This window comes from Lagenorhynchus albirostris, chromosome 16, assembly GCF_949774975.1.
Source record: "Lagenorhynchus albirostris chromosome 16, mLagAlb1.1, whole genome shotgun sequence".
NCBI classification, from domain to species: domain Eukaryota; kingdom Metazoa; phylum Chordata; class Mammalia; order Artiodactyla; family Delphinidae; genus Lagenorhynchus; species Lagenorhynchus albirostris.
Window position 1 is genome coordinate 516,118 of NC_083110.1, and position 27,736 is coordinate 543,853.

General features: G+C 41.9%; 1 protein-coding gene across 1 annotated transcript in view; it reads right to left on the minus strand.

Annotated features, from left to right (window-relative positions):
- Positions 1 to 27,736, minus strand: part of FMN2 (formin 2) — a 312,579-nt gene that overhangs the window by 11,846 nt on the left and 272,997 nt on the right. Inside the window, exon 16 of the mRNA XM_060126886.1 lies at positions 19,105 to 19,254. Within this exon, the coding sequence (XP_059982869.1) occupies positions 19,105 to 19,254 (150 nt within the window). The remainder of the gene's footprint in view (positions 1 to 19,104; positions 19,255 to 27,736) is intronic.

The following is a 27,736-nucleotide window of genomic DNA, read 5'->3' on the forward strand; positions in this document are numbered from 1 at the left end:
ACGTTAGGATTTTAAAGCTCTGATAACATAGTTTTCACTGTTAATTTAAAATCGCTCATTTTAAAAAAAAGGGTTTCTTTTTCTCATGGCTCTTGTAGTAGAGACTATTTTAATTCTACATTAGACCCAGATTTACATGGAATTTACAAAAGTAGCTCAGCTGATGTGCCCTTTATCTAAGTCCCGTAACAATGACCATGTTCTTTCTGTAGGTATTGAGGATGTTTTACATTTCCTCAATAAAATGGTTAAAATGACAGCTCCTGGTCTCACAAATTCATGATAGTAAATAAAATGAACTTCTGTCACACATGATGGCCAAAACTATTATAAAATCACATTGACAGCAAAGTACCTCTTTTATTACAGGAGACCAGTGTTGTTTACTACATTTGACATTTTTTGTGCAAACATCCTTTTACTATTTCCACATGTGTTAAGATATTTTCTTAATTTCAGCAATTCCTTTTTTTTTTCTTTTGCATATGGTTCAGAAAAGCATTTGATTATAGCTAGTGAGATATAAATTTAAGTTCTATTGGTACTCACACTATGGTTTTTCTTTTGACAATTCAATACCAAGGAGGATGTGGGTGAATAACCTGGATCCTATTCTTTTAGAAAAACCTTTTTTTGATGGGGCAGGAACTCAAGGGCTATTAGACATAGGGATTAGTTTATAGTGAGTTTATCACGTTTCTTCCCTGTAAAACTCAAAAAAGAGTACAACAGAGCTATTAATGTCATAATGGTTTAGAGTCTTGCAAGAGAGAGATGTGGGCGATACAACACAGGAATGCATCAGGGAAACACACATATGAAGGGAGAACAAAAACACGCAATATTTTCCTCTACTGGATGATTCCTATCAGGTTAAAAATATGCTGTTCATCCCCCCCATCAAATAGAAAATATCTCTCATCCCCCGCCCCCTCCAGCGAGACCTTCCTTCTCTGCCACCCTTTACATGTACTGCCCATCATCCCCTTCTCCACATCCTCTGTGCCCATCTAACCAGGCGTCTGTCACGGACCACCTGACGGCGCCTGCTCTTGTGATGTCGCCGCTTCCCCCAAGTTCCCAAATTCAAAGGTCGATTCTCCTCCCACTCCCGTAAGCACCAGCAGCTCTGCTTTATGGCCTCCTTCTGGAAGTCTCACTGACCTGGTCCACCAGGCTCCACAATCTGCCCCAGCACCTCTCTCTACAGCCCAGCCGTCTTCTACCTTTCTCCTCCTGCTCACTCTGTTCCAGCCACTGCAGCCTCCCCCCAGGGCTTTGCACTTGCCGCTCTGTCTGGAATGTTCCGTCTCGAAATCCCCTGGTTTCTTCCATCACTTCCTTCAAGTCCCGGCTTATCCGTCGCTTCTCAGAGAGCTCTGCCCGGCAGGCTTACATGCACTGCCAGCACCTCCTCCAGCCCTCTTTTCCCTCTGCCCAAAGTCCCCAGAGGACAGAGAGTGCCTCCCTCCTGACTGGGCACTGGCACAGGGCACCTTCAGAGAACTCCAGACAACACAAGGCAGGTGCAGCTCACGCTGGGAGGACCATATGCCCTTTTAGTAAATGTAGAGTGGCCACATCCTCTCTGAGGCACGGCTACCCAAACAGGACTCTGTACAGCTCAGCATCAAGCTTTAAATCATTCAAGGGAGGGGTTTATAAGGAGACACATCAGCCTTTCTCCAGAGACATCAATGAGATCGGGGACGTGAGGGCAGGAACACTTTATCTAGAACAGAGTGTGACACACAGGTGACAGCATAACCGTTGTTCCTAAAGGAAGGGGTGACCTTTGTAATCAGTTGGGGGTGGAGCATGGCCAGGGCTGTGGGGGACGATGGGGAGAAAGCTGAAGGATTATCCAGAGAATGTCAACATCCCTCAACAAGATAAAATGACAGATGAAGCTGATTAAAGTTTTCAAACTTAGAAAGACATTCGAGTTATCAGGGATCTTAAGCGTTTTATTACCGATCTTACTCAGGAAACAAAAGCAAAATAAATCAAAATGGAATGAAATAAAGTAAAATAAAATGCTCCTGGGCTTCATATAAGACAACGTTCAAAAAGAGCAAGCATAAGTTGGTGCAGCCACTATGTAAAACAGTATGGAGGGTCCTCAAAGAATTAAAAATAGTTACTATATGATCCAGCACTCCTACTCCTGGGCATGTATCTTGACAAAACTACAGTTCAAAAAGATGTATGCACCCTTATGTTCATAGCAGCACTATTTATAATAGCCAAGACATGGAAACAACCTAAATGTCCATCAACAGATGAATGGATAAAGATGTGGTACATATATACAATGGAATATTACTCAGCCATAAAAAAGAATGAAATAATGCCATTTGCAGCAACAAGGATGGACCTCGAGATTATCATACTAAGTGAAATAAGTCAGAAAGACAAATACCATATGATATCACTTATATGTGGAACCTAACATATGACAAATGAACTTATCTATGAAACAGAAACAGACTCACAGACATAGAGGACAGACTTCTGGTTGCCAAGGGGGTGGGTAGGGGAGGGAAGGACTGGGAAGTTGGGATTAGCAGATGAAAACTATTATATAGAGAATGGATAATCAACAATGGCCTACTGTATAGCACAGGGAACTATATTCAATATCCTGTGATAAACCATAATGAAAAAGAATATCAAAAAAAATGTATATATGTAAAACTGAATCACTTGCTATACAGCAGAAATTAACACAACATTGTAAATCAACTATACTTCAGTTAAAAAAAAAAAGAGCAAGCTGACAAACCTCTGGTGTATCCATGAGCTAATAATATCATATTATCATTAGAAAGCCTAAATTGAAAAAAGAAGTCTTACATCATTTTAGGAACTATATTAGGTATGATATGATTTTCATTTTTTTGGTTCTGCAATATTATCTTAAAAATATTAAATCTTAAAAATTGTAAATCATAGCTCCTAAAACTCCAAGAGCATTAGAATTTGAGTTTGATATGAAATTATAATATGCATATAAGAAATATCATGCATGTATAATAACTTAAATGATAATGATGATGACGACCACGGTGACAGTGACCTAAAGGTCCTTCTAAGGAGGAACAAATAATAAACAAGAACTTTCCACATAAACCAAGGAACACAGGCTGGGGGAAACTTATTTGCTATGATAGCTGTTCAACGGTGGACACCTGAATTGACTAGAAATGCCCGTGTCCAGACCACGCTGTACTTCCATGGCCAGTTCTGCAGCACCAGCACAGCCAGTCCTCACTGAGGGCCCACTGGCTAGGAAGCACCGTATAAATGGTCTGTCCCTGCCTCAAAAAATGTCTGCTTTCTTCACATGGACTCAAAATTCCTCTCCTGACCTAGCAGCTGCCCATGGTTCATGTTTCTAAGCCTAACTGTTTATGACAAGCAGAAGCAGCGACCTGGTCAGAGGCCTGTGGGGAGGGTCACGAGTGAGAACTCAGACGCCAGGTAAGGGCCGGTGGGCAGGAGTAGGGAGACATTCTGGCGAGACGGTGGAGACCTCATGAAACACAAGTGAGAGATGGGGCTTTACCCCATAGCAAACGCAGACAAACTTCTTCCCCTTTTTATTTATTTTCACCATTATTATATCCACTTTTTTCCCCCTGAGTATTTATCTCTTCTCCATTAGAAATACAGTTTAAGAAAACTTGGACAATCTGACTCCCCCCATGGAGATTAGATTTGAAAAAAGTTTATTTAGAATAGATGAGTAATTTCAGAATAGACACACGTACTGTATATTTTTAGCATGAATTAAGGTTTCCTGAGTCTGAAGTTTACACAGGGAAAGCACTAGTCATTTCATCACTACAGAGTCAAGTTATTATAAATCACTAAGTATTCAAATAGATGGAGATCATTTTGATCTTGGAATTAACTGTGTGATTTTATTTTTTTATAATTTTTGCCAGCAGATTTGTCTCTGCAATTTTGATTTAGCTCATTTATTCATGTTAGTAGTTAAAAGAGTTGCTTTTCTTGAGTACGTCCCCTGGGCACAGGGGAAATGGCCAGGAGTGGACCAGGCAGAAAGAAAAGTAACTGATGTACGAATTCAAAACTGTGACCAATCTGAACAGACCGCTGAAAAAAAAGCTTTATTGAGATATCATTAGCGTACTATTAAATTCACCCATTTAAGTGGAAAATTCACGGCCAAACAGGGAATTTCCTGGTGGTCTCCTGGTTCGGACTCCTCACTTTCACTGCCGAGGGCCGGGGAGGGGTTGGGGAAGTAAGATCCCACAAGACGCATGGTGCAGCCAGAAAACAAACAAACAAAAAACTGGAAAAAACGAAACAAAACAAAACCCTAACCCACAGGGCTATGCAGCCATCTAGTTTTAGAACATTCCACCCCACCAAGAAACCTCACCAGCAGTCACTTTCCATTCCTCTCTGTCCCCAGCCCCTGACAAGGGCTAATCTACTTCCAGATCCTATATACTTGCTAATTCTGGGTGTTTCATATAAAGCAAAACACACCACACAGTCTTCTTCTCTGACCATCTTCTTTCACTTAGCACCCATGTTACAGCCTGTATCAGTGCTTCATTTCTTTTTATCACATAACGCTATTCCACTGTAAGGATACGCCGTGCTTTATTTACACACTCATCAGTGGACAGACCTCCGAGTTGTTCAGGTGTCATGAGTGACACTGCTGCGTGTCCACAGGCCTCTTCCACAGACCCGCGGCAGGAGCTGCGGGCCCCATGGCAGCTGTACGCTCACTATTTTTTTAAATTTTCCCTGTGGCTTGTGGGATCTTAGCTCCCCGACCAGGGATGGAACCCGTGCCCCCTGCAGTGGAAGCACGGAGTCCTAACCAGTGGCCTGCCAGGGAAGTTCCTAGTCTGCCCCCTTTGAGGAAAGGCCTGTTTTCCAAAGTGGCTTCACTGCCCACAGTCCCCCCAAGCACGTGAAAGTCCCATACACTCAAATTGAGTTTCGCGCCTTATCACAGTTGCTTCTTAAATGTTAACCAGATTTTAGCAGGCAAAACCAGTAAGTTGACTGCTCTTTGTCCAATAAAATGATGCTGCAATGTCTGGGTCTAATGTTGCCATCAGCTGCAAACCTGTTGTAGAGACAAACGCCTACATCTTGGGGACGATCTCGCCCACCTCCATCTCTCACGACTAGCTTTGAGTACTCATTACTGACCCCACGATCCCAAATTTTTAAATGTAGAAGGAACACCTTCCATTTCTCTGCACTACCCGCGCCCCCCCGTGTCTGAGGGAGAAGTCCCAAAGCGGACAGGAGGAAGGGTGCCCGGCCAGTGGGCTCCTCTACCGGGGGCTCCGAGTCAGCCAGGAAGACGTCACATGGGGGTGGATGCAGGGGCATTTGTCACTACCTAAAAAATCCAGGCTCTGGCAGAAGTCCATACAAACCTAAGAAATCGGCGTTGGACAAATCGAACAGGTCTGGCCCCCTCCTCCGGCAGGTTATAACCATCACATTGTTTGAGAGGCTCCTAAAGAAATTTAAATGACCCCCAAATAACGGCTTGCTGGTAAAGATATAGCTTGTTGTAGAAGCTAGTTGCAGCTCATATAAGCTGCACGATGTTATTTTTAACAGGTAATCTTAAATATCTTTACTCCATGAAGCATATTTTTTGCCAAGACAGTTTTATGACAAACTTCGCTAAGACACCAAAAAATATTTTTAGCAAATGCTGAAGGGAAATGAATAATTGCTCAAATACCTTTACAAGCCTCTGCAAACTCAGCAGAAGGTGCAACAAGGTTTAAATCCTTTTAAAGCAAAAAAGTCTGTGGAAAAGCTATTTTCTTGACTCTTGGCCCCAGCTGTCTGTTGGGAGTTGGAACCACAACATTTAAGGTGACTTTCTTCCATTTTTGAACATGAGGCTTAGAGACAGGATTTTCCAAAATTTAAAAAGATCTCTTGGAACATGGAAAGATGAAGCAAATGCATAGATTTTTTTCCATCTAACCTTCACCTTAGGATTTTACATCATTTTTGGAGAACTAAGCTTTAGAAAGTAAATTTCCTGATACCCAGGGTTTCAGACCTTGTAAATCACTTTAGGAGAAGAAAGGGGGAAGCTCACTTTCCTGATCTCTAAGGTCTGGTTAACATAAGCTCATCATTCATGGAGCTGAGACTAGACTTTTCTGACCTCCAGAGCTGCCCCAGCCAGGAACCTGTGCTAACGCGCGTGTGTAGGGTCCCAGCACCCTCTTCCCGTCTCCTCTGCTGCCTCTCCTAGTGCAGAATATCACACCTTTCACCTGGGTCACCTCAGGTTACTGAGGAGTTTCCTCAGTAACTCCTAACTTGCTTCTCAATACCACCGTCCAATTTCCTACCCATTGCACCAACCATCTTTTCTCTGCATGAATCACCTCAGATTGTCCTCTTTCAAAAGCTCTGTGATGGCCTTCTACTGCACCCACGATAAAAGTCAGCCTCTTACCATGACTGCAAGGGTCGGAACGGTCAGGCCCCTGCCTGTTTCCTCAGATTCACCTCATGACCTGGAGATCAGTCAGTCTTTTCTGCCAGGCTGCTGTGACCTTCCCGCACCTCTACCTGCCAGGCTCACCACCGTACCCCTACACCAGTCTCAAATTCTTTAGGTGTCAACATAAATATTGCCTCTTCAGAAAGGCCTCCTCCGACCAAACTTTCTAAATGAAACTCTTCTGCTTTTTATTGTGCAAAAATGATTCACTGTTTACTTTCCACATAGTGCTAATTTCAACCTATAATTTTAAAATGTGCATGTTTACTTTTTTATTGTCTGCATCTCTCACTAGAGGGTAAGATCCACATGGCCAGGGAATTTGCTGACCACAGAGTAGCGCATAAATAATTGTTGAATTAATAAATTCATGAATTTAATTTCCTACTACACCTTTTTTTTTTTTTTGCGGTACGTGGGCCTCTCACTGTGTGGCCTCTCCCGCTGCGGAGCACAGGCTCCGGACGCGCAGGCCCAGCGTCCATGGCCCACGGGCCCAGCTGCTCTGCAGCATGCGGGATCCTTCCAGACCGGGGCACGAACCCGTGTCCCCTGCATTGGCAGGCGGACTGTCAACCACTGCGCCACCAGGGAAGCCCTCCTACTACATCTTAATGCGTATTAATTACTCCTTTAATGAGCCTAGGTCACATTCCCTACATATTCTCAGGGACCATTTGCACTGTCCTGTCTTGTTTGTCAATTTCCTTCCAAGGTTTCCACTACAGGGGTCAGAACTAGGAAGAGGGTTGCTTTATGGGTTGTTCCTGTAGAAACTGATGCCTGAATTTAATGGGTAAGCGGTTGGCCAACTTCACGTACTGCTCCAATGTGACAGTGCTGGGCAGAGGTCCAAGAGGCAGTTCCACTTATGTGTCCAACAAACACACGACTACAGAATAATAAGCCTCTTTCCTTAGCTCAGGTTTATTTTCAGTTGCTTTGAAAGTGGTTGCTTCCTTCTACTCTGATGACATCATACTTTGAACCTGAACACACAGCTCAGTGTATGAGGTGCCTCTGGTCTAACGTGTACCCTCCTAAGGCCGGACACTCACACGCTTTCCTTCCAACCACAGACCAGCTGGGCAGAGACTAGACCTGACTAACACACGCTCGTGCAGCTGGAGGAGTAGCTGCCCTTTCTCCTGGTTCCTCAAAGACCACCTGCCTCAGAATAAAGGGAACCAGCAAATTAAGTTAGACAGCACTTTAAACACAACTCTTACTAATGTCACCACTGATTTATGAAATCAAAATGTCTTAAGCTGGGACTCCCCTGGTGGTCCAGTGGTTAAGACTCTGTGCTGCTAATGCAGGGGGCCTGGATTCCATCCTTGGTCAGGGAACTAGATCCCACATGCCGCAACTAAGACCTGGCACAGCCAAATAAATAAATATTTTTTAAAAAGTCTTAACCTGGCTACAAGTGAAATGGTGATAGGCTGCACTGCACACGATGGGGCTTGAAGCCCGGGTGCCAGAGCCCTATTTCCTAGTTTAGGACGTCCTCCCCTCCTAGGACCGCCTGCGAAGCTCCTACTTGACTCAGATCTGTGTGCAAAGAATAATTCTGGAGGCACTGATGCCCCTCTTGCTTCCCCCTCCTGTGACACCTCACCAAGGCTAGGCTGTCAGCTCCAGGGAGACGGGGCCTTCATCAAATGACTGAGGGTCTCCTGTGCCTGGACACTTAACATGGAATGAGAGGATGACCACACATCACAAGCTGGACTCTGCCTGAAAACTGAGTCTGGCTACAACAGAGCAAAAGCGGGCAGTGAAATTGTCTCCCCAAGGACCACAGTCCCTCCATCACGGTGGAAAAGCACAAGTGCCCCTAGTACCCTGTGCTAAGTCGTCCGAGCTCCTCTGGGCCCCCAAGTGGCTTGGTGATGCTGATGACTTCCTGGAGATAAGACATGGGTCACCTGGGTCCTCACGCATGGACACTGCGCTCTGTGAGGCCTCGGGGAGAGGCTGGGCACCGTTCACGTCAGTTTGTCCCCATATTCTGGACAGAGTCGAGCTGACATTTTTTTAAAGTTATTTTTCATATGTTTTGTGTTGCTCAGCAATAACTAGTCCAAATTTCTTTGAAGAAGAATTTCTTATTAACAAGTGTACAAGCCTAGTTGCAAGTATATGAAGAAATATTTTTTCGGACTCACGACAAAACCAATGGGTCAGCTGTCTGAAGCATCAAAACAGGAGTAGAGCATAATGTAAATAAGAAGTGATAGGTCACATGAACGCTGTCAAACAAAAGCTCAACTTGGACTCAGAATCAAGACATTTTACCAACGAAGAAAGCAACTGAGTCACAATAATGCCTTGTATTTACAGATGTGATTTTTTTTAAGTCATATATTTTATACGCATCAGTGTATACATGTCAATCCCAATGGCCCAATTCATCACACGACCACCCCCCCGCCCCCCGCAGCTTTCCCCTTGGTGTCCATAGGTTTGTTCTCTACATCTGTGTCTCAACTTCTTCCCTGCAAACCAGTTCATCTGTACCATTTTTCTAGGTTCCACATACATGCGTTAATATACGATATTTGTTTTTCTTTTTCTACCTTACTTCACTCTGTATGACAGTCTTTAGATCCATCCACGTCTCAACAAATGACCCAATTACGTTCCTTTTTATGGCTGAGTAATATTCCATTGTATATATTTACCACATCTTCCTTATCCATTTGTCTGTCGATGGGCATTTAGGATGCTTCCATGACCTGGCTATTATAAATAGTGCTGCAATGAATATTGGGGTGCATGTGTCTTCTTGAATTATGGTTTTCTCTGGGTATATGCCCAGTACTGGGATTGCTAGATCACATGATAATTCTATTTTTAGTTTTTTAAGGAACCTCCATACTGTTCTCCATAGTGGCTGTATCAATTTACATTCCCACCAACAGTGCAGGAGGGTTCCCTTTTCTCCACACCCTCTCCAGCATTTGTTGTCTACAGATTTTCTGATAATCCCATTCTAACTGGTGTGAGGTGATACCTCATTGTAGTTTTGATTTGCATTTCTCTAATAATTAGTGATGTAGAGCAGCTTTTCATGTGATTCTTGGCTATCTGTATGTCTTCTTTGGAGAAATGTCTATTTAGGTCTTCTGCCCATTTTTGGATTGGGTTGTCTGTTTTTTTAATATTGAGCTGCATGAGCTGTTTATATATTTTGGAGATTAATCCTTTGTCCATTGATTTGTTTGCAAATATTTTCTCCCATTCTGAGGGTCGTCTTTTCGTCTTCTTTATGGCTTCCTTTGCTGTGCAAAAGCTTTGAAGTTTCATTAGGTGCCATTTGTTTATTTTTGTTTTCATTTCCATTACTCTAGGAGGTGGATCAAAAAAGATCCTGCTGTGATTTATGTCAAAGAGTGTGCTTCCTATGTTTTCCTCTAAGAGTTTTATAGTGTCTGGTCTTACATTTAGGTCTCTAACCCATTTTGAGGTCATTTTTGTGTATGGTGTTAGGGAGTGTTCTAATTTCGTCCTTTTACATGTAGCTGTCCAGTTTTCCCAGCACCACTTATGGAAGAGACAGTCTTTTCTCCATTGTATATCCTTGCCTCCTTTCTCATAGATTAGTTGACCATAGGTGTGTGGGCTTACCACTGGGCTATCTATCCTGTTCCATTGATCTATGTTTCTGTTTTTGTGCCAGTACCATACTGTCTTGATTACTGTAGCTTTGTAGTATAGTCTGAAGTCAGGGAGCCTGATTCCTCCAGCTCCGTTTTTTTCCCCTCAAGACTGCTTTGGCTATTCGGGGTCTTTTGTGTCTCCATACAAATTTTAAGACTTTTTGTTCTAGTTCTATAAAAAATGCCATTGGTAATTTGATAGGGGTTGCATTGAATCTGTAGATTGCTTTGGGTAGTATAGTCATTTTCACAATATTGACTCTTCCAATCCAAAAACATGGTATATATCTCCATCTGTTGCTATCATCTTTAATTTCTTTCATCAGTGTCTTATAATTTTCTGCATACAGGTCTTTTGTCTCCCTAGGTAGGTTTATTCCTAGGTATTTTATTCTTTTTCTTGCAATGGTAAATGGGAGTGTTTCCTTAATTTCTCTTTCAGATTTTGCATCATTAGTGTATAGGAATGCAAGAGACTTCTGTGCATTAATTTTGTATCCTGCAACTTTATCAAATTCATTGATTAGCTCTAGTAGTTTTCTGGTGGCATCTTTAGGATTCTCTATGTATAGTATCATGTCATCTGCAAACAGTGACACTTTTATTTCTTCTTTTCCAATTTGTATTCATTTTATTTCTTTTTCTCCTCTGACTGCTGTGGCTGGGTCTTCCAAAGCTATGTTGAATAATAGTGGTGAGAGTGGACATCCTTGTCTTTTTCCTGATCTTAGAGGAAATGCTTTCAGTTTTCCACCATTGAGAATGATGTTTGCTGTGTGTTTCTCGTATATGGCCTTTATTATGTTGAGGTAGGTTCCCTCTATGCCCAATTTCTGGAGAGTTTTTATCATGAATGGGTGTTGAATTCTGTCAAAAGCTTTTTCTGCATCTATTGAGATGATCATGTGGTTTTTATTCTTCAATTTGTTAATATGGTGTATCACATTGATTGATTTGCATATATTAAAGAATCCTTGCATCCCTGTGATAAATCCCACTTGATCGTGGTGAATGATCCTTTTAATGTGTTGTTGGATTCTATTTGCTAGTATTTTGTTGAGGATTTTTGCAGCTATATTCATTAGTGATATTGGTCATTAATTTTCTTTTTTTGTAGTATCTTTGTCTGGTTTTGGTATCAGGATGATGGTGGGCTCATAGAATGAGTTTGGGAGTGCTTCGTCCTCTGCAATTTTTTTGGAAGAGTTTGAGAAGGATGGTTGTTAGCTCTTCTCTAAATGTTTGATAGAATTCACCTGTGAAGCCTTCTGGTCCTGGACTTTTGTTTTGTGGAAGATTTTTAATAACAGTTTCAATTTCATTACTTGTGGTTGGTCTGTTCATATTTTGTATTTCTTCCTGGTTCAGTCTTGGAAGGTTATCCCTTTCTAAGAATCTGTCCACTTCTTCCAGTTTGTCCATTTTATTGGCATAGAGTTGCTTGTAGTAGTGTCTTAGGATGCTTTGTATTTCTGCGGTGTCTGTTGTAACTTCTGTTTTTCATTTCTAATTGAATTGATTTGCGTCCTCTCCCTCTGTTTCTTGATGAGTCTGGCTAATGGTTTAACAATTTTGTTTATCTTTTCAAAGAACTATCTTTTAGTTTTATTGATCTTTGCTATTGTTTTCTTTGTTTCTATTTCAGTTATTTTTCTTGTTTCTTTAGGTAGGCTTGTAAACGTATAAACTTCCCTCTCAGAGCTGCTTTTGCCGCATCCCATAGGTTTTGGATCATCGTGTTTTCATTGTCATTTGTCCCTAGGTATCTTTTGACTTCCTTTGATTTCTTCAGTGATCTCTTCGTTATTTAGTAACGTATTGTTTAGCCTTCATGTGTTTGTGTTTTTTATGTTTTTTCCCCTGAAATTCATTTCTAATCTCATAGTGTTGTGGTCAGAAAAGATGCTTGATATGATTTCAATTTTCTTAAATTTACTGAGGTTTGATTTGGGACCCAAGATGTGATCTATCCTGGAGAATGTTCCATGCACACTTGAGAAGAGAGTGTAATCTGCTGTTTTTGGATGGAATGTCCTGTAAATATCAATTAAATCTATCCGGTCTATTGTGTCATTTAAAGCTTCTCTTTCCTTATTTATTTTCATTTTGGATGATCTGTCCATTGGTGTAAGTGAGGTGTAAAGTCCCAAACTATTATTGTGTTACTGTCGATTTCCTCTTTTATAGCTGTTAGCAGTTGCCTTATGGATTGAGGTGCTCCTATGTTGGGTGCATATATAATTGTTATATCTTCTTCTTGGATTGATCCCTCAATCATTATGTAGTGTCCTTCCTTGTCTCTTGTAACATTCTTTCTTTTAAAGTCTATTTTATCTGATATGAGTATTGCTACTCCAGCTTTCTTTTCATTTCCATTTGCATGGACTATCTTTTTGCATCTCCTCACTTTCAGTCTGTATGTGTCCCTAGGTCTGACGTGGGTCTCTTGTAGACAGCATATATATTGGTCTTGTTTTTGTATCCATTCAGCAAGCCTGTGTCTTTTGGTTGGAGTATTTATTCCATTCACCTTTAAGGTAATTATCGATATGTATGTTCCTATGACCATTTTCTTGTTTTTTTTTTTTTTTTTTGGTATGCAGGCCTCTCACTGTTGTGGCCTCTCTCGTTGCAGAGCACAGCCTCCAGATGTGCAGGCTCAGTGGCCATGGCTCACGGGCCTAGCCGCTCCATGGCATGTGGGATCTTCCCAGAACATGGCACAAACCCGTGTTCCCTGCATCGGCAGGCAGACTTTCAACTGCTGTGCCACCAGGGAAGCCCATTGGGTTTGTTTTTGTAAGTCCTTTTCTTCTCTTGCGTTTCCCACTTAGAGAAATTCCTTTAGCTTTTGTTGTAGAGCTAGTTTGGTAGTGCTGAATTCTCTTAACTTTTGCTTATCTGTAAAGCTTTTGATTTATCCTTCAAATCTGAATGAGATCCTTGCTGGGTAGCATAATCTTGTTTGTAGGTTCTTCCCTTTCATCACTTTAAGTATATCATGCCACTCCCATCTGGCTTGTAGAGTTTCTGCTGAGAAATCAGCTGTTAACCTTATGGGAGTTCCCTTGTATGTTATTTGTCATTTTTCCCTTGCTGCTTTCAATAATTTTTCTTTGTCTTTAATTTTTGTCAATTCGATTACTATGTGTCCCGGCGTGTTCCTCCTTGGATTTATCCTGTATGGGACTTGCTGCGCTTGCTGGACTTGGGTGGCTATTTCCTATCCCATGTTAGGGAAGTTTTCGACTATAATCTCTTCAAATATTTTCTCGGGTCCTTTCTCTCTCTCTTCCCCTTATGGGGCCCTTATAATGTGAATGTTGTTGTGTTTAATAATTTCCCAGAGGTCTCTTAGGCTGTGTTCATTTATTTTCATTCTTTTTTCTTTATTCTGTTCAGCAGCAGTGCATTGCAGCATTCTCTCTTCCAGGTCACTTATCCATTTTTCTGCCTCAGTTATTCTGTTATTGATTCCTTCTAGTGTAGTTTTCATTTCAGTTACTATATTGTTCATCTCTGTTTGTTCTTTCATTCTTCTAGGTCTTTGTTAAACATTTCTTGCATCTTCTCGATCTTTGCCTCCATTCTTTTCCCGAGATCCTTGATCATCTTCACTATCATTATTCTGAATTCTTTTTCTGGAAGGTTGCCTATCTCCACTTCAGTTAGTTGTTTATCTGGGGTTTTATCTTGTTCCTTCATCTGGTACATAGCCCTCTGCCTTTTCATCTTGTCTATCTTTCTGTGAATGTGGTTTTTGTTCCATAGGCTGCAGGATTGTAGTTCTTCTTGCTTCTGCTGTCTGCCCTCTGGTGGATGAGGCTATCTAAGAGGGTTGTGCAAGTTTCCTGATGGGAGGGACTGCTTGTAGGTAGAGCTGACTGTTGCTCTGATGGGCAGGGCTCAGTAAAACTTTAATCTGCTTGACTGCTGATGGGTGAGGCTGGGTTCCCTCCCTGTTCGTTGTTTGGCCTGAGGCAATCCAACACTGAAGCCTACCTGGGCTCTTTGGTGGGGCTAAAGGCAGACTCTGGGAGGGCTCACACCAAGGAGTACTTCCCAGAAATTCTGCTGCCAGTGTCCTTGTCCCCACGGTGAGTCACACCCACCCACCGCCTCTGCAGGAGACCCTCTAACACTAGCAGGTAGGTCTGGTTCAGTCTCCCCTGGGGTCATTGCTCCTTCCCCTGGGTCTCGATGCTCACACTACTTTGTGTGTGACCCCCAAGAGTGGAGTCTCTGTTTCCCCCAGTCCTGTCGAAGTCCTGCAATCAAATCCCACTAGACTTCAAAGTCTGATTCTCTAGGAATTTCTCCTCCCGTTGCCGGACTCCCAGCTTGGGAAGCCTGATGTGGGGCTCAGAACCTTCACTCCAGTGGATGGACTTCTGTGGTATAAGTGTTCTCCAGTCTCTGAGTCACCCACCCAGCAGTTATGGAATTTGATTTTACTGTGATTGCACCCCTCCTACCATCTCATTGTGGCTTCTCCTGTATCTTTGGATGTGGTGTATCATTTTTCATGAGTTCCAGTGTCTTCCTATTGATGACTGTCCAGCAGCTAGTTGTGATTCTGGTGTTCTCACAAGAGGGAGTGAGAGCACATCCTTCTACTCCAGCATCTTGGTTCAGGTCTCATACAGATGTGTTCTTAACACGCCTTACCAGAATGTCACATGACCTTGTGTGTTGTCATGATCAGGACTTTATATTAAATGATGGAGAAACAGCCACTGAGCATCTAGCATGGAGACACTGTGCTACATACTCTAATATATAACCTCATTTAGTTACACAGTCTCACTGCAAAACAGGTATTACTGTCTCCATTTTGCTGACTTTGAAACCATGCCTTGGGACTTCCTTGGCAGTCCAGTGGTTAAGACTTCACCTTCCAATTCAGGGGCTGTGTGTTCCATCCCTTGTGGGGCAGCTAAGCTTCCCACATGCCTTGTGGCCAAAAAACCAAAACACAAAACAGAAGCAATACTGTAACAAATTCAATAAAGACTTTAAAAATGGTCCACATCAAAAAACTCTTTAAAAAAAAAGAAAGCATGCCTTCCTAAGACTCAAGTGGGCAAGAGGGAGAGCTAACTCAAATGCTCATGTTTTCCACACCACATCAATGAGAAGGACAGCAGACCTTTTCACCATAGACTAGAAGTTCACCATTTCAAGAAATACATCTACTAACTCATGCGAGTCATTAGGAAAAGTCAGAAAATATGTTACTACCACTCTGTACTCAACCACCAATCAGAAAGAATGGGATGAGGACATTTTATAGAGTATTTACAACCTTAAACATATTATTCAATGTATACTTTCCAAATTAGAGCAAGGAAAACTTGAACAGAAAAGAAAACTTCAACCACACCATTAAACCACCTTTTGGGTTATTTCTACCATGCTAGGGCATTCTGCTAGTTACACAGGTTATCTTTAAAGGCTTAATAAATTAGGGCTAGTAGATTATTATTTACTTTCTTTGGGCAACTGCTCTCCCTAACTCCAGTGACAGTGCTGAGAACGAGACTGTCGACCATGGCAACACTCCCCTCTGGCTGCAGGACTGCGTCTGTGAACCACTGAACCAACCACAGTATCCATGCCTCTGGCCACTGTGGCTGATCTAAAGATGAACACGACTCCTCTGGAGTTCCTCCCTGGAATTAATCTACAGGGTAGAGAATGCCCTCTCCTCCTGAGTTAGGAGAATGTGAGCCATGGCTGGACTGATGGCCAGGGGTCCACTCATAAAGAAACAGCCTGGCCTGGAAGTTAGGCTGGAGTACAGAGCAGGTGGGAGGGAGGGTGCTGGAAGGGGAGAGAGGGTGAGAGAGTGAGGATGAGAGAGATAAAGAGAGGAGGAGAGACAGGAGAGGAGGAGGAGGGGCCATTTAAAAGACAGGTGGAGGGCGGCAGGTAGAGACACACCTGACTAACAGCCCCCTCAACCTGCCCTGCACAGCTGTGGTTAGTTAGGATTTCCACACTCAGGCACCCACAGCCACCTTCCATCCTGCTCTTCTGTGGTTTGACCGTCTAAACAAAGTCTCTCTTTTTGCTTCCAGTGTTTGGAGTGGGGTTTTTATTACCTCCAGTGGCAAACTTAAATTACCTAAGAAAACACGTTCATTACTTTACTAGACTAAGTTCTTATTTCCGTGTCTGTGTCAAATACAATGTGACAAGTCAAATCAACAAATGTGTATGGAAACACCAAAAGGGGGCACTGTGGCCTAGAGGCCCTGAGAGCGACACTGAAAAAGAAGACACAAAACACCATGTCCGAGAAACAAAGACAAATGCAAACATGGAAGAAGTCATGGTATAAAGTAAGAGCAGTACAGGACTATGAAAATATGCAGCCAGTACATATCACAGGAGAAGAGGAGGGAACACTCAGGTTGGGGAGAGCATCCCATCTGAAGCACATGTCACTTGAAGCCTTGCTCACACTGACATCGGTTTGTCAGGGGTTTAACCCTTCCACTGGCTGCACCCTGTGTCCTGTACATGTCTGGGGGCATCGGAGCATTCCTGAAACACCCTTTCACCTAACTGCAGAGCACGTGCCAGCAAGCTTACACCAGGGCAAGGCTGCCTTCAAGGGTGGGCATTTGTGCAGCACACAGGGCCCCCTCTCAGGGCTCTGCACTTGGCTTAACAGTTTGCTGTCTTGAAATTTTTAATACTTTTTGAATAACAGGCCCGCCGTTTTTATTTCGCACTGTTTCCTTGAAATTTTGTGGCTGGTTTTCCACTAAGGAAAGGGACAAAATTTTGCTACAAACAATTCAGACCAACAGTCTTACTTTTCAAACCAGTCTCTTTGCCAAGAGACGTAATATAGTTTGGAAGTCAGAGGGCAAAGATGCTCTCTCACCTGCCACATGTTCTTCCTTAGCCTTTCATTAAAAGCAAATGATTTAGGAAAATGAGAAGTGTGCAGTGGAGAGCACCTGTCACATGCCAGTTCACAGCACTGCCAAGTTGAAAGTGAAGTCACCAAGGGTGACTCAAAAAGCCCATCGTAATTTTTTTTTAGCAAAGGATGAAGTATAAAAAAAGGACTGGGTTGATTTTATGAGATATTCAGTGGGCATGTCCAATGCATCAACTATCATAAACAGTGGACTGTTAACCATAGTGTTGCCTGGTAACACAACTCTATCTCAGAGAGCACAGGCTGCAAATGGCTGGTCCTTCCCGACATCACCTCCACGGGGGCCTCTCAGCAGCTTCCCTACAAGCCACGCAGTAATGGGAGCTCAAATGACAGTCCCCCTGCCATCTCGCGCCAGGACCTCCAGAGCCACCTCCACAGGGCCTGCAGCCTCTGATGCAATTCACCTCCTCATCATGTGCCCTCAGGGCAGCTGCCCCCCAACACCAGTCTCCTCACTCCTGCCCTGTCCATGCCTATATCCCACCATGTCCACTCTCATCAGGATCGTCTCAGCTCCCTCACAAAGTGAAACAATGATCTTTCCATTTTGTTCCTGAGTGTGAACGAGCCCCAGTCCCTTTAGGGGCCCAGGCTTAGATCAGAGCTGAAGAAGGCATGTGGGGAATAGTGGCGTCAGGAAGGGAGGTTGTCTGTGACATGCTGACGTTAAAACCAGTTTCCTCCTCACCGTTGTCCAAACTGAGCAAGCCTTGCTGGGTGAAAAACTGGAAACATACAGCTAAGTCTGAAAGAAATGAACGGTGGTCCAAATGTGCCCGTGTTTACACGATTCTCCCTCCTGTCTCACCCACATGGACTTCTAACATCTCATCTTTTATGTTAACTCCTGGTGATGTGTTTAGAATAAGCTCAGTGTTTTCCTTCTGCTCAGACTGCTCTCTTTTTGCATCCGTTGTTCGCTGAAGCAGACTCCCTTCTCTGATGGAGCCTGGGTTCTAGGTAGGTAATTCTGTGAGTGAGCACAAGCCAGGCACAGTCCACATGCTCAGGACGTGTCCGCAATTAACTTCACCTGATTTAAGGATGGATGAGAATCTACTTACAGATGAAGACTAGGCAGGCGAGCGTGGTTTTGTATGTAAGCAAGACCAAAATGAAGATGATAAGCAGAAAACTGTGGAATTTTGTGCTCTGATGAATAAAGTCCCTTAGGAGGTAAGTTTTCTAAAGCAAAGTCCTTCTTAGGGCCAGGATGTTGGAAAGCACACCAACTGGTTCAGGATTAGGGTTTGGTTTCCTTTTCCTTTTTCCTTCTCCCTCCAGATCCAGCTACTTCGGGATGCTGCCGTGCATGGGCCAGCCTGCTTCCTGACTTGGTAACAGGACACCCCTGTGACCTTCATAATCAAGTGACAGAGACTCTATTTCATGTACTTAAGAAGAGAAACTTCCCTTCATTCCTGAAAGAATTTACTTTAGGAAACGTGATATGATCTGATAAGATTCTTGAAAAATCTTTTAAAAAATATTGATCATCAGTTTCTTGGTGACACCTGGGAGAAATTTTGATATGAATGGTGAAATTTTGACAGTATCTAATGAATTGAGCAAAAATAAAACCAAACTGACTCGTCTTACCTTATGGTCTTTTGAAGTGAGTGGGTTTGTCATCTCGGCAGTGTTCTTTCACTCCTGTTCTTACCTTGTTTGCTTCTGTGTGGCGTCCTCATCACAGAAGCTGTTTTACCAGAAGGTGGTCCTGGCAAACCATCACTCTAGCTGTCCTTTGTAGCATCACAGCCATTGTGCTGACTTTTCTTACTCAGGCTGCAAATACTGTCCGATCTCAGCACCCTCTCAGACTGGAGACCCAGAGTTAGAACCTAATTTGTCATTCAGGCTATAAAAGTTGGCAATCCCTAATTGGCCACACCTGAGAAAACATGTTTCAAAATGCCACTGTGTAAATGAAAAACACCTACCTCTCTTGTAGAATAAGTTTGTTTTCTTTCTTCCAAAAGTCTTTAAAGTCGGAGCTGAATTCATGCCAGATACTGAAGAAAACATTTGGGGACACTTCCTTCTCTCCAATTTTTGGTCTCATGAAGAAATAGGCTGTAGTCTCCAAAAAGCTGTCAAAGCATGCACACACACACACAAACACACACACACACGTATAAAAGCTATGATTACTTTCCAACATGGGATATTCTTTCCCCATCCAAATGCTGAGTTCATTCATGCAGTTATTATTACCAAGAGGACTCAACTCCTCAGGCACCAACAGTAGTTCTCTTAAGGTTTCATGTTAGGGTTTTTGGACTCAGATGTTAGCAGCTGACAAGAGTCGTCCATATACTGGTAGCTATCCCTGGTCCAACCATTTTCAAAATTAATCACTATGTGTCCAACCTATTTCAGAAATGAACCTGTAATCAAGTTGGGACATAAGGGAAGTGTTGGGTCTATACTTTCCTTCTAGACTCTAAACAAATGAAATATCGGCTCTTTGTCCCCAAACTAATATGTCTCTATATGTGTATTATACTGCTTCTATACTATGGGCTTCCTACATTGCTGATGGGAAAAAAAAGCAACAGCCCCGGGAGATACTGACAAAGGCTCCCACTGGAGATCATGGCAACACCAATGAGTGGGTACCAGCAGGGCGGCCAGCATCGTGACAGTGGGTGGCAGTGCCCATCTCCAGAAGGTGCCATCGAGGCTGCTTCATATTACAACTACATGACACTCAGAAGGGTTTCAAAGGGTTATTTGACAAAGAACATACAACTAGTAAGTGGTAGATTTATGCTGCACCTTGACCTGGACCTCCCAGCCTCCAGAACTGTGAGAAGTAAATGTTCACTGTTTAGGCCACCCAGTCTATGGTATTTTCTTATAACAGCCAGAACTAAGTCAAGGACAAATGATCTAGATTCTTCAATACATAAATGTAAAGGGAAAAAAAAAGTCTATTATAAAGACTTAAGAGATATTGTCTGATTATAATGGTTTGAATTTCTTTATATATTGCTTCAAACAAACTGTAAGAAAATAAAATCATTTCTTACATATATGAACTAATTGGACTTTCGAACAGAGACTGAGTATTTGGTGACATTAGGGATTATTATTATTTTTAGTGGTAAAACTGGTGCTTGTTATTTTTTAAAGGGGATTTTTTAGCGATACATATTAAAATATATATGGATGAAATTATACCTGTTGAGGATTTGCTTCACAAACAATATGGGAGGCGGCAAGTGGGCAGCGGTGTAGATGAAACCAAGTCAGGAACTGCTGGGTGATGAGTGCATGATGATCACTGTACATTTTGTTTACCATCTCTAAATCACAGCCAAGTTCCTCACCTGTACGGTCTTTAATCTACCTACCCCTACTTCCTTTAGGCAAGTATCAAATCCATTGTCTCCTATTTCCAGCATCCGAAATCTCTTATTACTAGGTTTTCCTTCTGATCCTAAGAGCATATGAAGATTTCTGCATCTATAAATATTCTCTCATCCATGCAGACTCACTGAAAGACACCATGATTTATATACAGTTGCTTTATAATTCAATGCTCCTCTGTCCTCACTTGTTTTGAAATCTGGCTTCATAGGCCACCTTCACTACTTTCTTGCAAGAGTCTCTGATCTAAACCTACAACTTTTAGCAATTTTCATTCTCATGTCCTAAAATAATGGAACCATTACTGTCCTGTTTACTTGAACTTAAGAATGAGAAATTATTAACAGAGCTTTTCTTTTACTCCTTTAGGTTAAACCAATGCAAACTGAATTAAATGTATTATTTCCATTTTCCCTTTATGAAACTCTCAATTATAGGAGACAGCTGAGGTAATGATCACCTATTTCATGGCCTTACTTTGTATTAACTTCAGATTTACAGAAAAGTTGAAAAGATAGAGTTCAAGTATGGCCTCCACTCACCTTCTCCTAATATTAACATCTTACCCAGAAACAATACACTTAACACTGAAAGTGAGAGGAACTCTCTTGGCAGGAGCTACTGCAAACTGCCTTCTGAGTAAAGTAAGAGAAACTGTGTCAATAAGTAGGGACAACAGGTAAGGTGGTCACCCCACTGTGGTGCTGCCTGCTGGCCCCAAGACACACACACACACACACACATACACGCGTGTGTGTGTGTGTGTGTGTGTGTATTTAATTGAAGTATAGTTTAAGTATAGTATTGTGCTAGTTTCAGGCTTATATCATAGTGATTCAGTTATTTTTTTCAGATTCTTTTCCATTATAGGTTATTATAAAATATTGAATATAGTTCCCAGTGCTATGCAGGGAACTTATAGGTTCTTGTTGCTAATCTATTTATGTATAGTAGTTTTGTTCCACTTGTAGATGTATTTTGGATGTGTTTGTGTAGGGAGGTGAGCTCCATGTCCTCCTACTCTGCCATTTTGATCCCTCTCTGAGACTGATATACTGACATCAGTTTTAATTTATATAAAGGTCCTGGTGTTGTCTCATAATTATGTGGGGTGAGGGAAAGAGGGAAAGGAACTGAAATCATACAAAGTAGGCACTCTGACCACCATGGAATTAAATTAGAAGTCAATAACAGTAAAATTAACTGTCCAAATCATTTCTTTATCCTTTCTTCTAGTTTTATTGGGATATAATGGACACACAGCACTGTATCTGTTTAAGGTGTACAGCAAAGTGATTTGATTTACAAACATCATGAAGTGACACCACAGTAAGTATAGTGAACACCCACCATCTCATATAGATACAAAATTAAAGAAATATTAAAATTTTTTTTCCTTGTGATGAGAACGCTTAGGATACAGCAGGATTAATTGTATTTATCATGTGGTACATTACTTCCCTAGAATGTGTACCTTTTAATTAACCTCATCCAATTCCCATCCCCCCACCCCCTGCCTTTGGTAACCACAAATTGGTTCTCTTTTTCTGAGTTTGTTTGTTTGCAGTATAATTGATTGACAACACTATGTTAGTTCCTATTACATGACACAGTGATTCAGTATTTCTATACATACCAAAATGATCACCACCATAAGTCTAGTTACACAGAAATATATTACATAGTCATTGATATAGTTATTGACTATATTCCCCACACTGTACATTTCATACCTGTGACTCATTTATTTTGAAACTCTTAAGTTTGTACCTATTAATCTCCCTCACCTATTTTTCTCTTCCCCCAAACTTTCCCTTCTGGCAACCACCTGTTTTTTCTCTGTATCTATGACTCTGCTTCTCTTTGTTATGTTGTTCATTTGTTTTGTTTTTAAATTCCACATATAAGTGAAATCATATGATATTTTTCTTTCTACATCTGACTCCTTTTGCCTAGGTCCCCAGGGTCAGCTCCAGTTGCCTCCTGCCTCTCCAGGAAGCTCTACAAGATCAGCAGGTGGGTCTGACCCTGGCTTCTTTCAAATTACTGCTCTATTTCCCACAGCCTTCTGGGTCTCCTGAAAGTAAGTCTCACTGGTCATCAAAGCCAAACGTTTTGGGGGAGAGGGAAGATGGTGGAAGAGTAAGACATGGAGATCACCTTCCTCCCCACAGATACATCAGAAATACTTTTACACGTGGAACTGCTCCTATAGAACACCCACTGAACGCTGGCAGAAGACCTCAGACTTCCCAAAAGGCAAGAAACTCCCCACGAACCAGGGTAGGGAAAAAGAAAAATCAGAGACAAAATAATAGGGAAGGGGACCTGCACCAGTGGGAGGGAGCCATGAAGGAGGAAAGGTTTCCACACACTAGGAAGCCCCTTCAAGGGCAGACTGCGGGTGGCAGAGGGGGGAAGCTTCGGAGCCACGGAGGAAAGCGCAGGTACAGGGGTGCGGAGGGCAAAGTGGAGAGATTCCCGCACAGAGGATCGGTGCCGACCGACCGGCACTCACCAGCCCGAGAGGCTTGTCTGCTCACCCGCCGGGGTGGGCGTGACTGGGAGCTGAGGCTTGGGCTTCGGTCAGAGCGCAGGGAGAGGACTGGTGGCGTGAACACAGCCTGCAGGGGGTTAGTGCACCACGGCTAGCCAGGAGGGAGTCCAGGGAAAAGTCTGGACCTGCCAAAGAGACAGGAGACTTTTTCTTCCCTCTTTGTTTCCTGGTGTGCGAGGAGAGGGGATTAAGACCGCTGCTTAAAGGAGCTCCAGAGATGGGCGCGAGCCGTGGCTAACAGTGCGGACCCCAGAGACGGGCATGAGATGCTAAGGCTGCTACTGCCGCCACCAAGAAGCCTGTGTGCGAGCACGGGTCACTATCCACACCACCCCTCCTGGGAGCCTGTGCAGCCCGCCACTGCCAGGGTCCCGGGATCCAGGGACAACTTCCCTGGGAGAACGCACGGCGCACCTCAGGCTGGTGCAACGTCACGCCGGCCTCTGCCGCCACAGGCTCGCCCCGTACCCCTCCCTCCCCCTGGCCTGAGTGAGCCAAATCCCCGAATCAGCTGCTCCTTTAGCCCCGTCCTGTCTGAGGAAAGAACAGATACCCTCAGGCGACCTACACGCAGAGGCAGAGACAAATCCAAAGCTGAACCCCGGGAGCTGTGCGAACAAAGAAGAGAAAAATTTCTCCCAGCAGCCTCAGGAGCAGCGGATTAAATCTCCACAATCAACTTGATGTACCCTGCATCTGTGGAATACCTGAAAAGACAATGAACCATCCCAAATTGAGGAGGTGGACTTTCAGAACAATATATATTATTTTTTCCCCTTTTGCACTTTTTGTGAGTGTGTATGTATATGCTTCTGTGTGAGATTTTGTCTGTATAGCTTTGCTATCACCATTTCTCCTAGGGTTCTGTCCATCTAATTGTTTTGTTTTGTTTTACTTAAAAAATTTTTTTCTTAATAATTAGTTTTTATTTTAATTACTTTATTTTTTATCTTACTTTATTTTGTTTTATCCTCTTTCTTTCTTTCTACTTTTTCTCCCTTTTATTCTGAGCCATGTGGATGAAAGGCTCTTGGTGCTCCAGCCAGGAGTCAGTGCTGTGCCTCTGAGGTGGGAGAGCCAACTTCAGAACACTGGTCCACATGAGACCTCACAGCTCCATGTAATATCAAATAGCGAAAATCTCCCAGAGATCTCCATCTCAACGCCAAGACCCAGCTTCACTCAACGATCAGCAAGCTGCAGTGCTGGACACCAAATGGCAAACAACTAGCAAGACAGGAAAACAGCCCCATCCATTAGCACAGAGGCTGCCTAAAATCATAAGTCCACAGACACCCCAAAACACACCACCAGACCTGGACTTGCCCACCAGAAAGACAAGATCCAGCCTCAAACACAGGCACTAGTCCCCTCCACCAGGAAGCCTACACAACCCACTGAACCAACCTTAGCCACTGAGGACAGACACCAAAAACAACGGGAACTACGATCCTGCAGCCAGCAAAAAAGAGACCCCCAAACAGTAAGATAAGAAAAATTAAAAGACAGAAAAACACACAGCAGATGAAGGAGCAAGGTAAAAACCCACCAGACCTAATAAATGAAGAGGAAATAGGCAGTCTACCTGAAAAAAAATTTCAGAATAGTGATAGTAAGGATGATCCAAAATCTTGGAAATAGAAGAGAGAAAATGCAAGAAACATTTAAAAAGGACCTAGAAGAACTAAAGAGGAAACAAGCAAAGATGAACAACACAATAAATGAAATTAAAAATACTCTAGAGGGGAACAATAGCAGAATAACTGAGATAGAAGAACGGATAAGTGACCTGGAAAATAAAATAGTGGAAATAACTACTGCAGAGCAGAATAAAGAAAAAAGAATGAAAAGAACTGAGAACAGTCTCAGAGACCTCTGGGACAACATTAAACACATCAACATTCGAATTATAGGGGTCCCAGAAGAAGAAGAGAAAAAAAACTGAGAAAATATTTGACGAGACTATAGTTGAAAACTTCCCTAACATGGGAAAGGAAATAGTTAATCAAGTCCAGGAAGCACAGAGAGTTCCATACAGGATAAATCCAAGGAGAAACATGCAAAGACACATATTAATCAAACTATCAAAAATTAAATACAAAGAAAACATAGCAACAACAAGCAGCAAGGGAAAAACAACAAATAACACACAAGGGAATCCCTATAAGATTAACAGGTGATCTTTCAGCAGAAACTCTGCAAGCCAGAAGGGACTGGCAGGATATATTTAAAATGATTAAGGAGAAAAACCTACAACCAAGATTACTCTACCCAGCAAGGATCTCATTCAGATTGGATGGAGAAATTAAAACCTTTGCAGACAAGCAAAAGCTGAGAGAGTTCAGCACCACCAAACCAGCTTTACAACAAATGCTAAAGGAACTTCTCTAGGCAAGAAACAGAAGAGATGGAAAAGACCTACAATAAAAAACCCAAAACAATTAAGAAAATGAGAATAGGAACACACATATCGATAATTACCTTAAATGTAAATAGATTAAATGCTCCCACCAAAAGACAGAGACTGGCTGAATGGATACAAAACCAAGAACCATCTATACACTGTGTACAAGAGACCCATTTCAGACCAAGGGACACATACAGACTGAAAGTGAGGGGATGGAAAAAGATATTACACGCAAATGGAAATCAAAAGAAAGCTGGAGTACCAATTCTCATATCAGGCAAAATAGACTTTTAAACAAAGACTATTACAAGAGATGAAGAAGGAAACTACATAATGATCAAGGGATCAATCCAAGAAGAACATATAACAATTCTAAATATTTATGAACCCAACATAGGAACACCGCAATACATAAGGCAAATACTAACAGTCATAAAACGGGAAATCGACAGTAACACATTCATAGTAGGTGACTTTAGCACCCCATTTCACCAATGGACAGATCATCCAAAAAGAAAATAAATAAGGAAACACAAGCTTTAAATGATACAGTAAAAAAGATGGACCTAATTGATATTTATAGGACATTCCATCCAAGAACAACAAAATACACATTTTTCTCAAGTGCTCATGGAACATTCCCCAGGATAGATCATATCTTGGGTCACAAATCAAGCCTTGGTAAATGTAAGAAAACTGAAATCGTATCAAGTATCTTTTCCGACCACAATGCTATGAGACTAGATATCAATTAGAGGAAAAGATCTGTAAAAAATATAAACACATGGAGTCTAAACGTTGCACTACTTAATAACGAAGTGATCACTGAAGAAATCAAATAGGAAATAAAAAAATATCTAGAAACAAATGACAATGGAGACACAACGACCCAAAACCTATAGGATGCTGCAAAAGCAGTTCTAAGAGGGAAGTTTATAGCAATATAATCCTACATTAAGAAACAGGAAACATCTCGAATAAACAACCTAACCTTGTACCAAAAGCAATAAGAGAAAGAAAAACAAAACAAAACAAAAAACCAAATTTAGCAGAAGGAAAGAAATCATAAATATCAGATCAGAAATAAATGAAAAAGAAATGAAGGAAATGACAGCAAAGATCAATAAAACTAAAACCTGTTTCTTTGAGAAGATAAACAAAGTTGATAAACCATTAGCCAGACTCATCAAGAACAAAAGGGAGAAGACTCAAATCAATAGAATTAGAAATGAAAAAGGAGAAGTAACATCTGACACTGCAGAAATACAAAAGATCATGAGAGAATACTACAAGCAAATCTATGCCAATAAAATGGACAAACTGGAAGAAACGGACAAATTCCTAGACATGCACAACCTGCCAAGACTGAATCAGGAAGAAACAGAAGAAAGAGAAAATATGAACAGACAAATCACAAACACTAAAATTGAAACTGTGATTAAAAATCTTCCAACAAACAAAAGCCCAGGACCAGATGGCTTCACAGGCAAATTCTATCAAACATTTAAAGAAAAGCTAACATCTATCCTTCTCAAATTCTTCCAAAATATAGCAGAGGGAAGAACACTCCCAAACACATTCTACAAGGCCACCATCACCCTGATACCAAAACCACACAAAGATGTCACACAAAAAAAGAAAATTACAGGCCAATATCACTGATGAATATAGATGCAAAAATCCTCAACAAAATACTAGCAAACAGAATTCAACAGCACATTAAAAGGATCATACACCATGATCAAGTAGGGTTTATTCCAGGAATGCAAGGATTCTTCAATATACGCAAATCAATCAATGTCATACACCATATTAACAAATTGAAGGGAAAAACCATATGATCATCTCAATAGATGCAGAGAAAGCTTTTGACAATATTCAACACCCATTTATGATAAAAACCCTGCAGAAAGTAGGCATAGTGGAAACTTTCCTCAACATAATACAGGCCATATATGACAAACCCACAGCCAACATTGTCCTCAATGGTGAAAAACTGAAACCATGTCCACTAAGATCAGGAAGAAGACAAGGTTGCCCACTCTCACCACTCTTATTCAGCATCATTTTGGAACTTTTAGCCACAGCAATCAGAGAAGAAAAAGAAATAAAAGGAATACAAATTGGAAAAGAAGTAAAGCTGTCACTGTTTGCAAATGACCTGATATATACATAGAGAATCCTAAAGATGGTACGAGAAAACTACTAGAGCTAATCAATGAATTTGGTAAAGTAG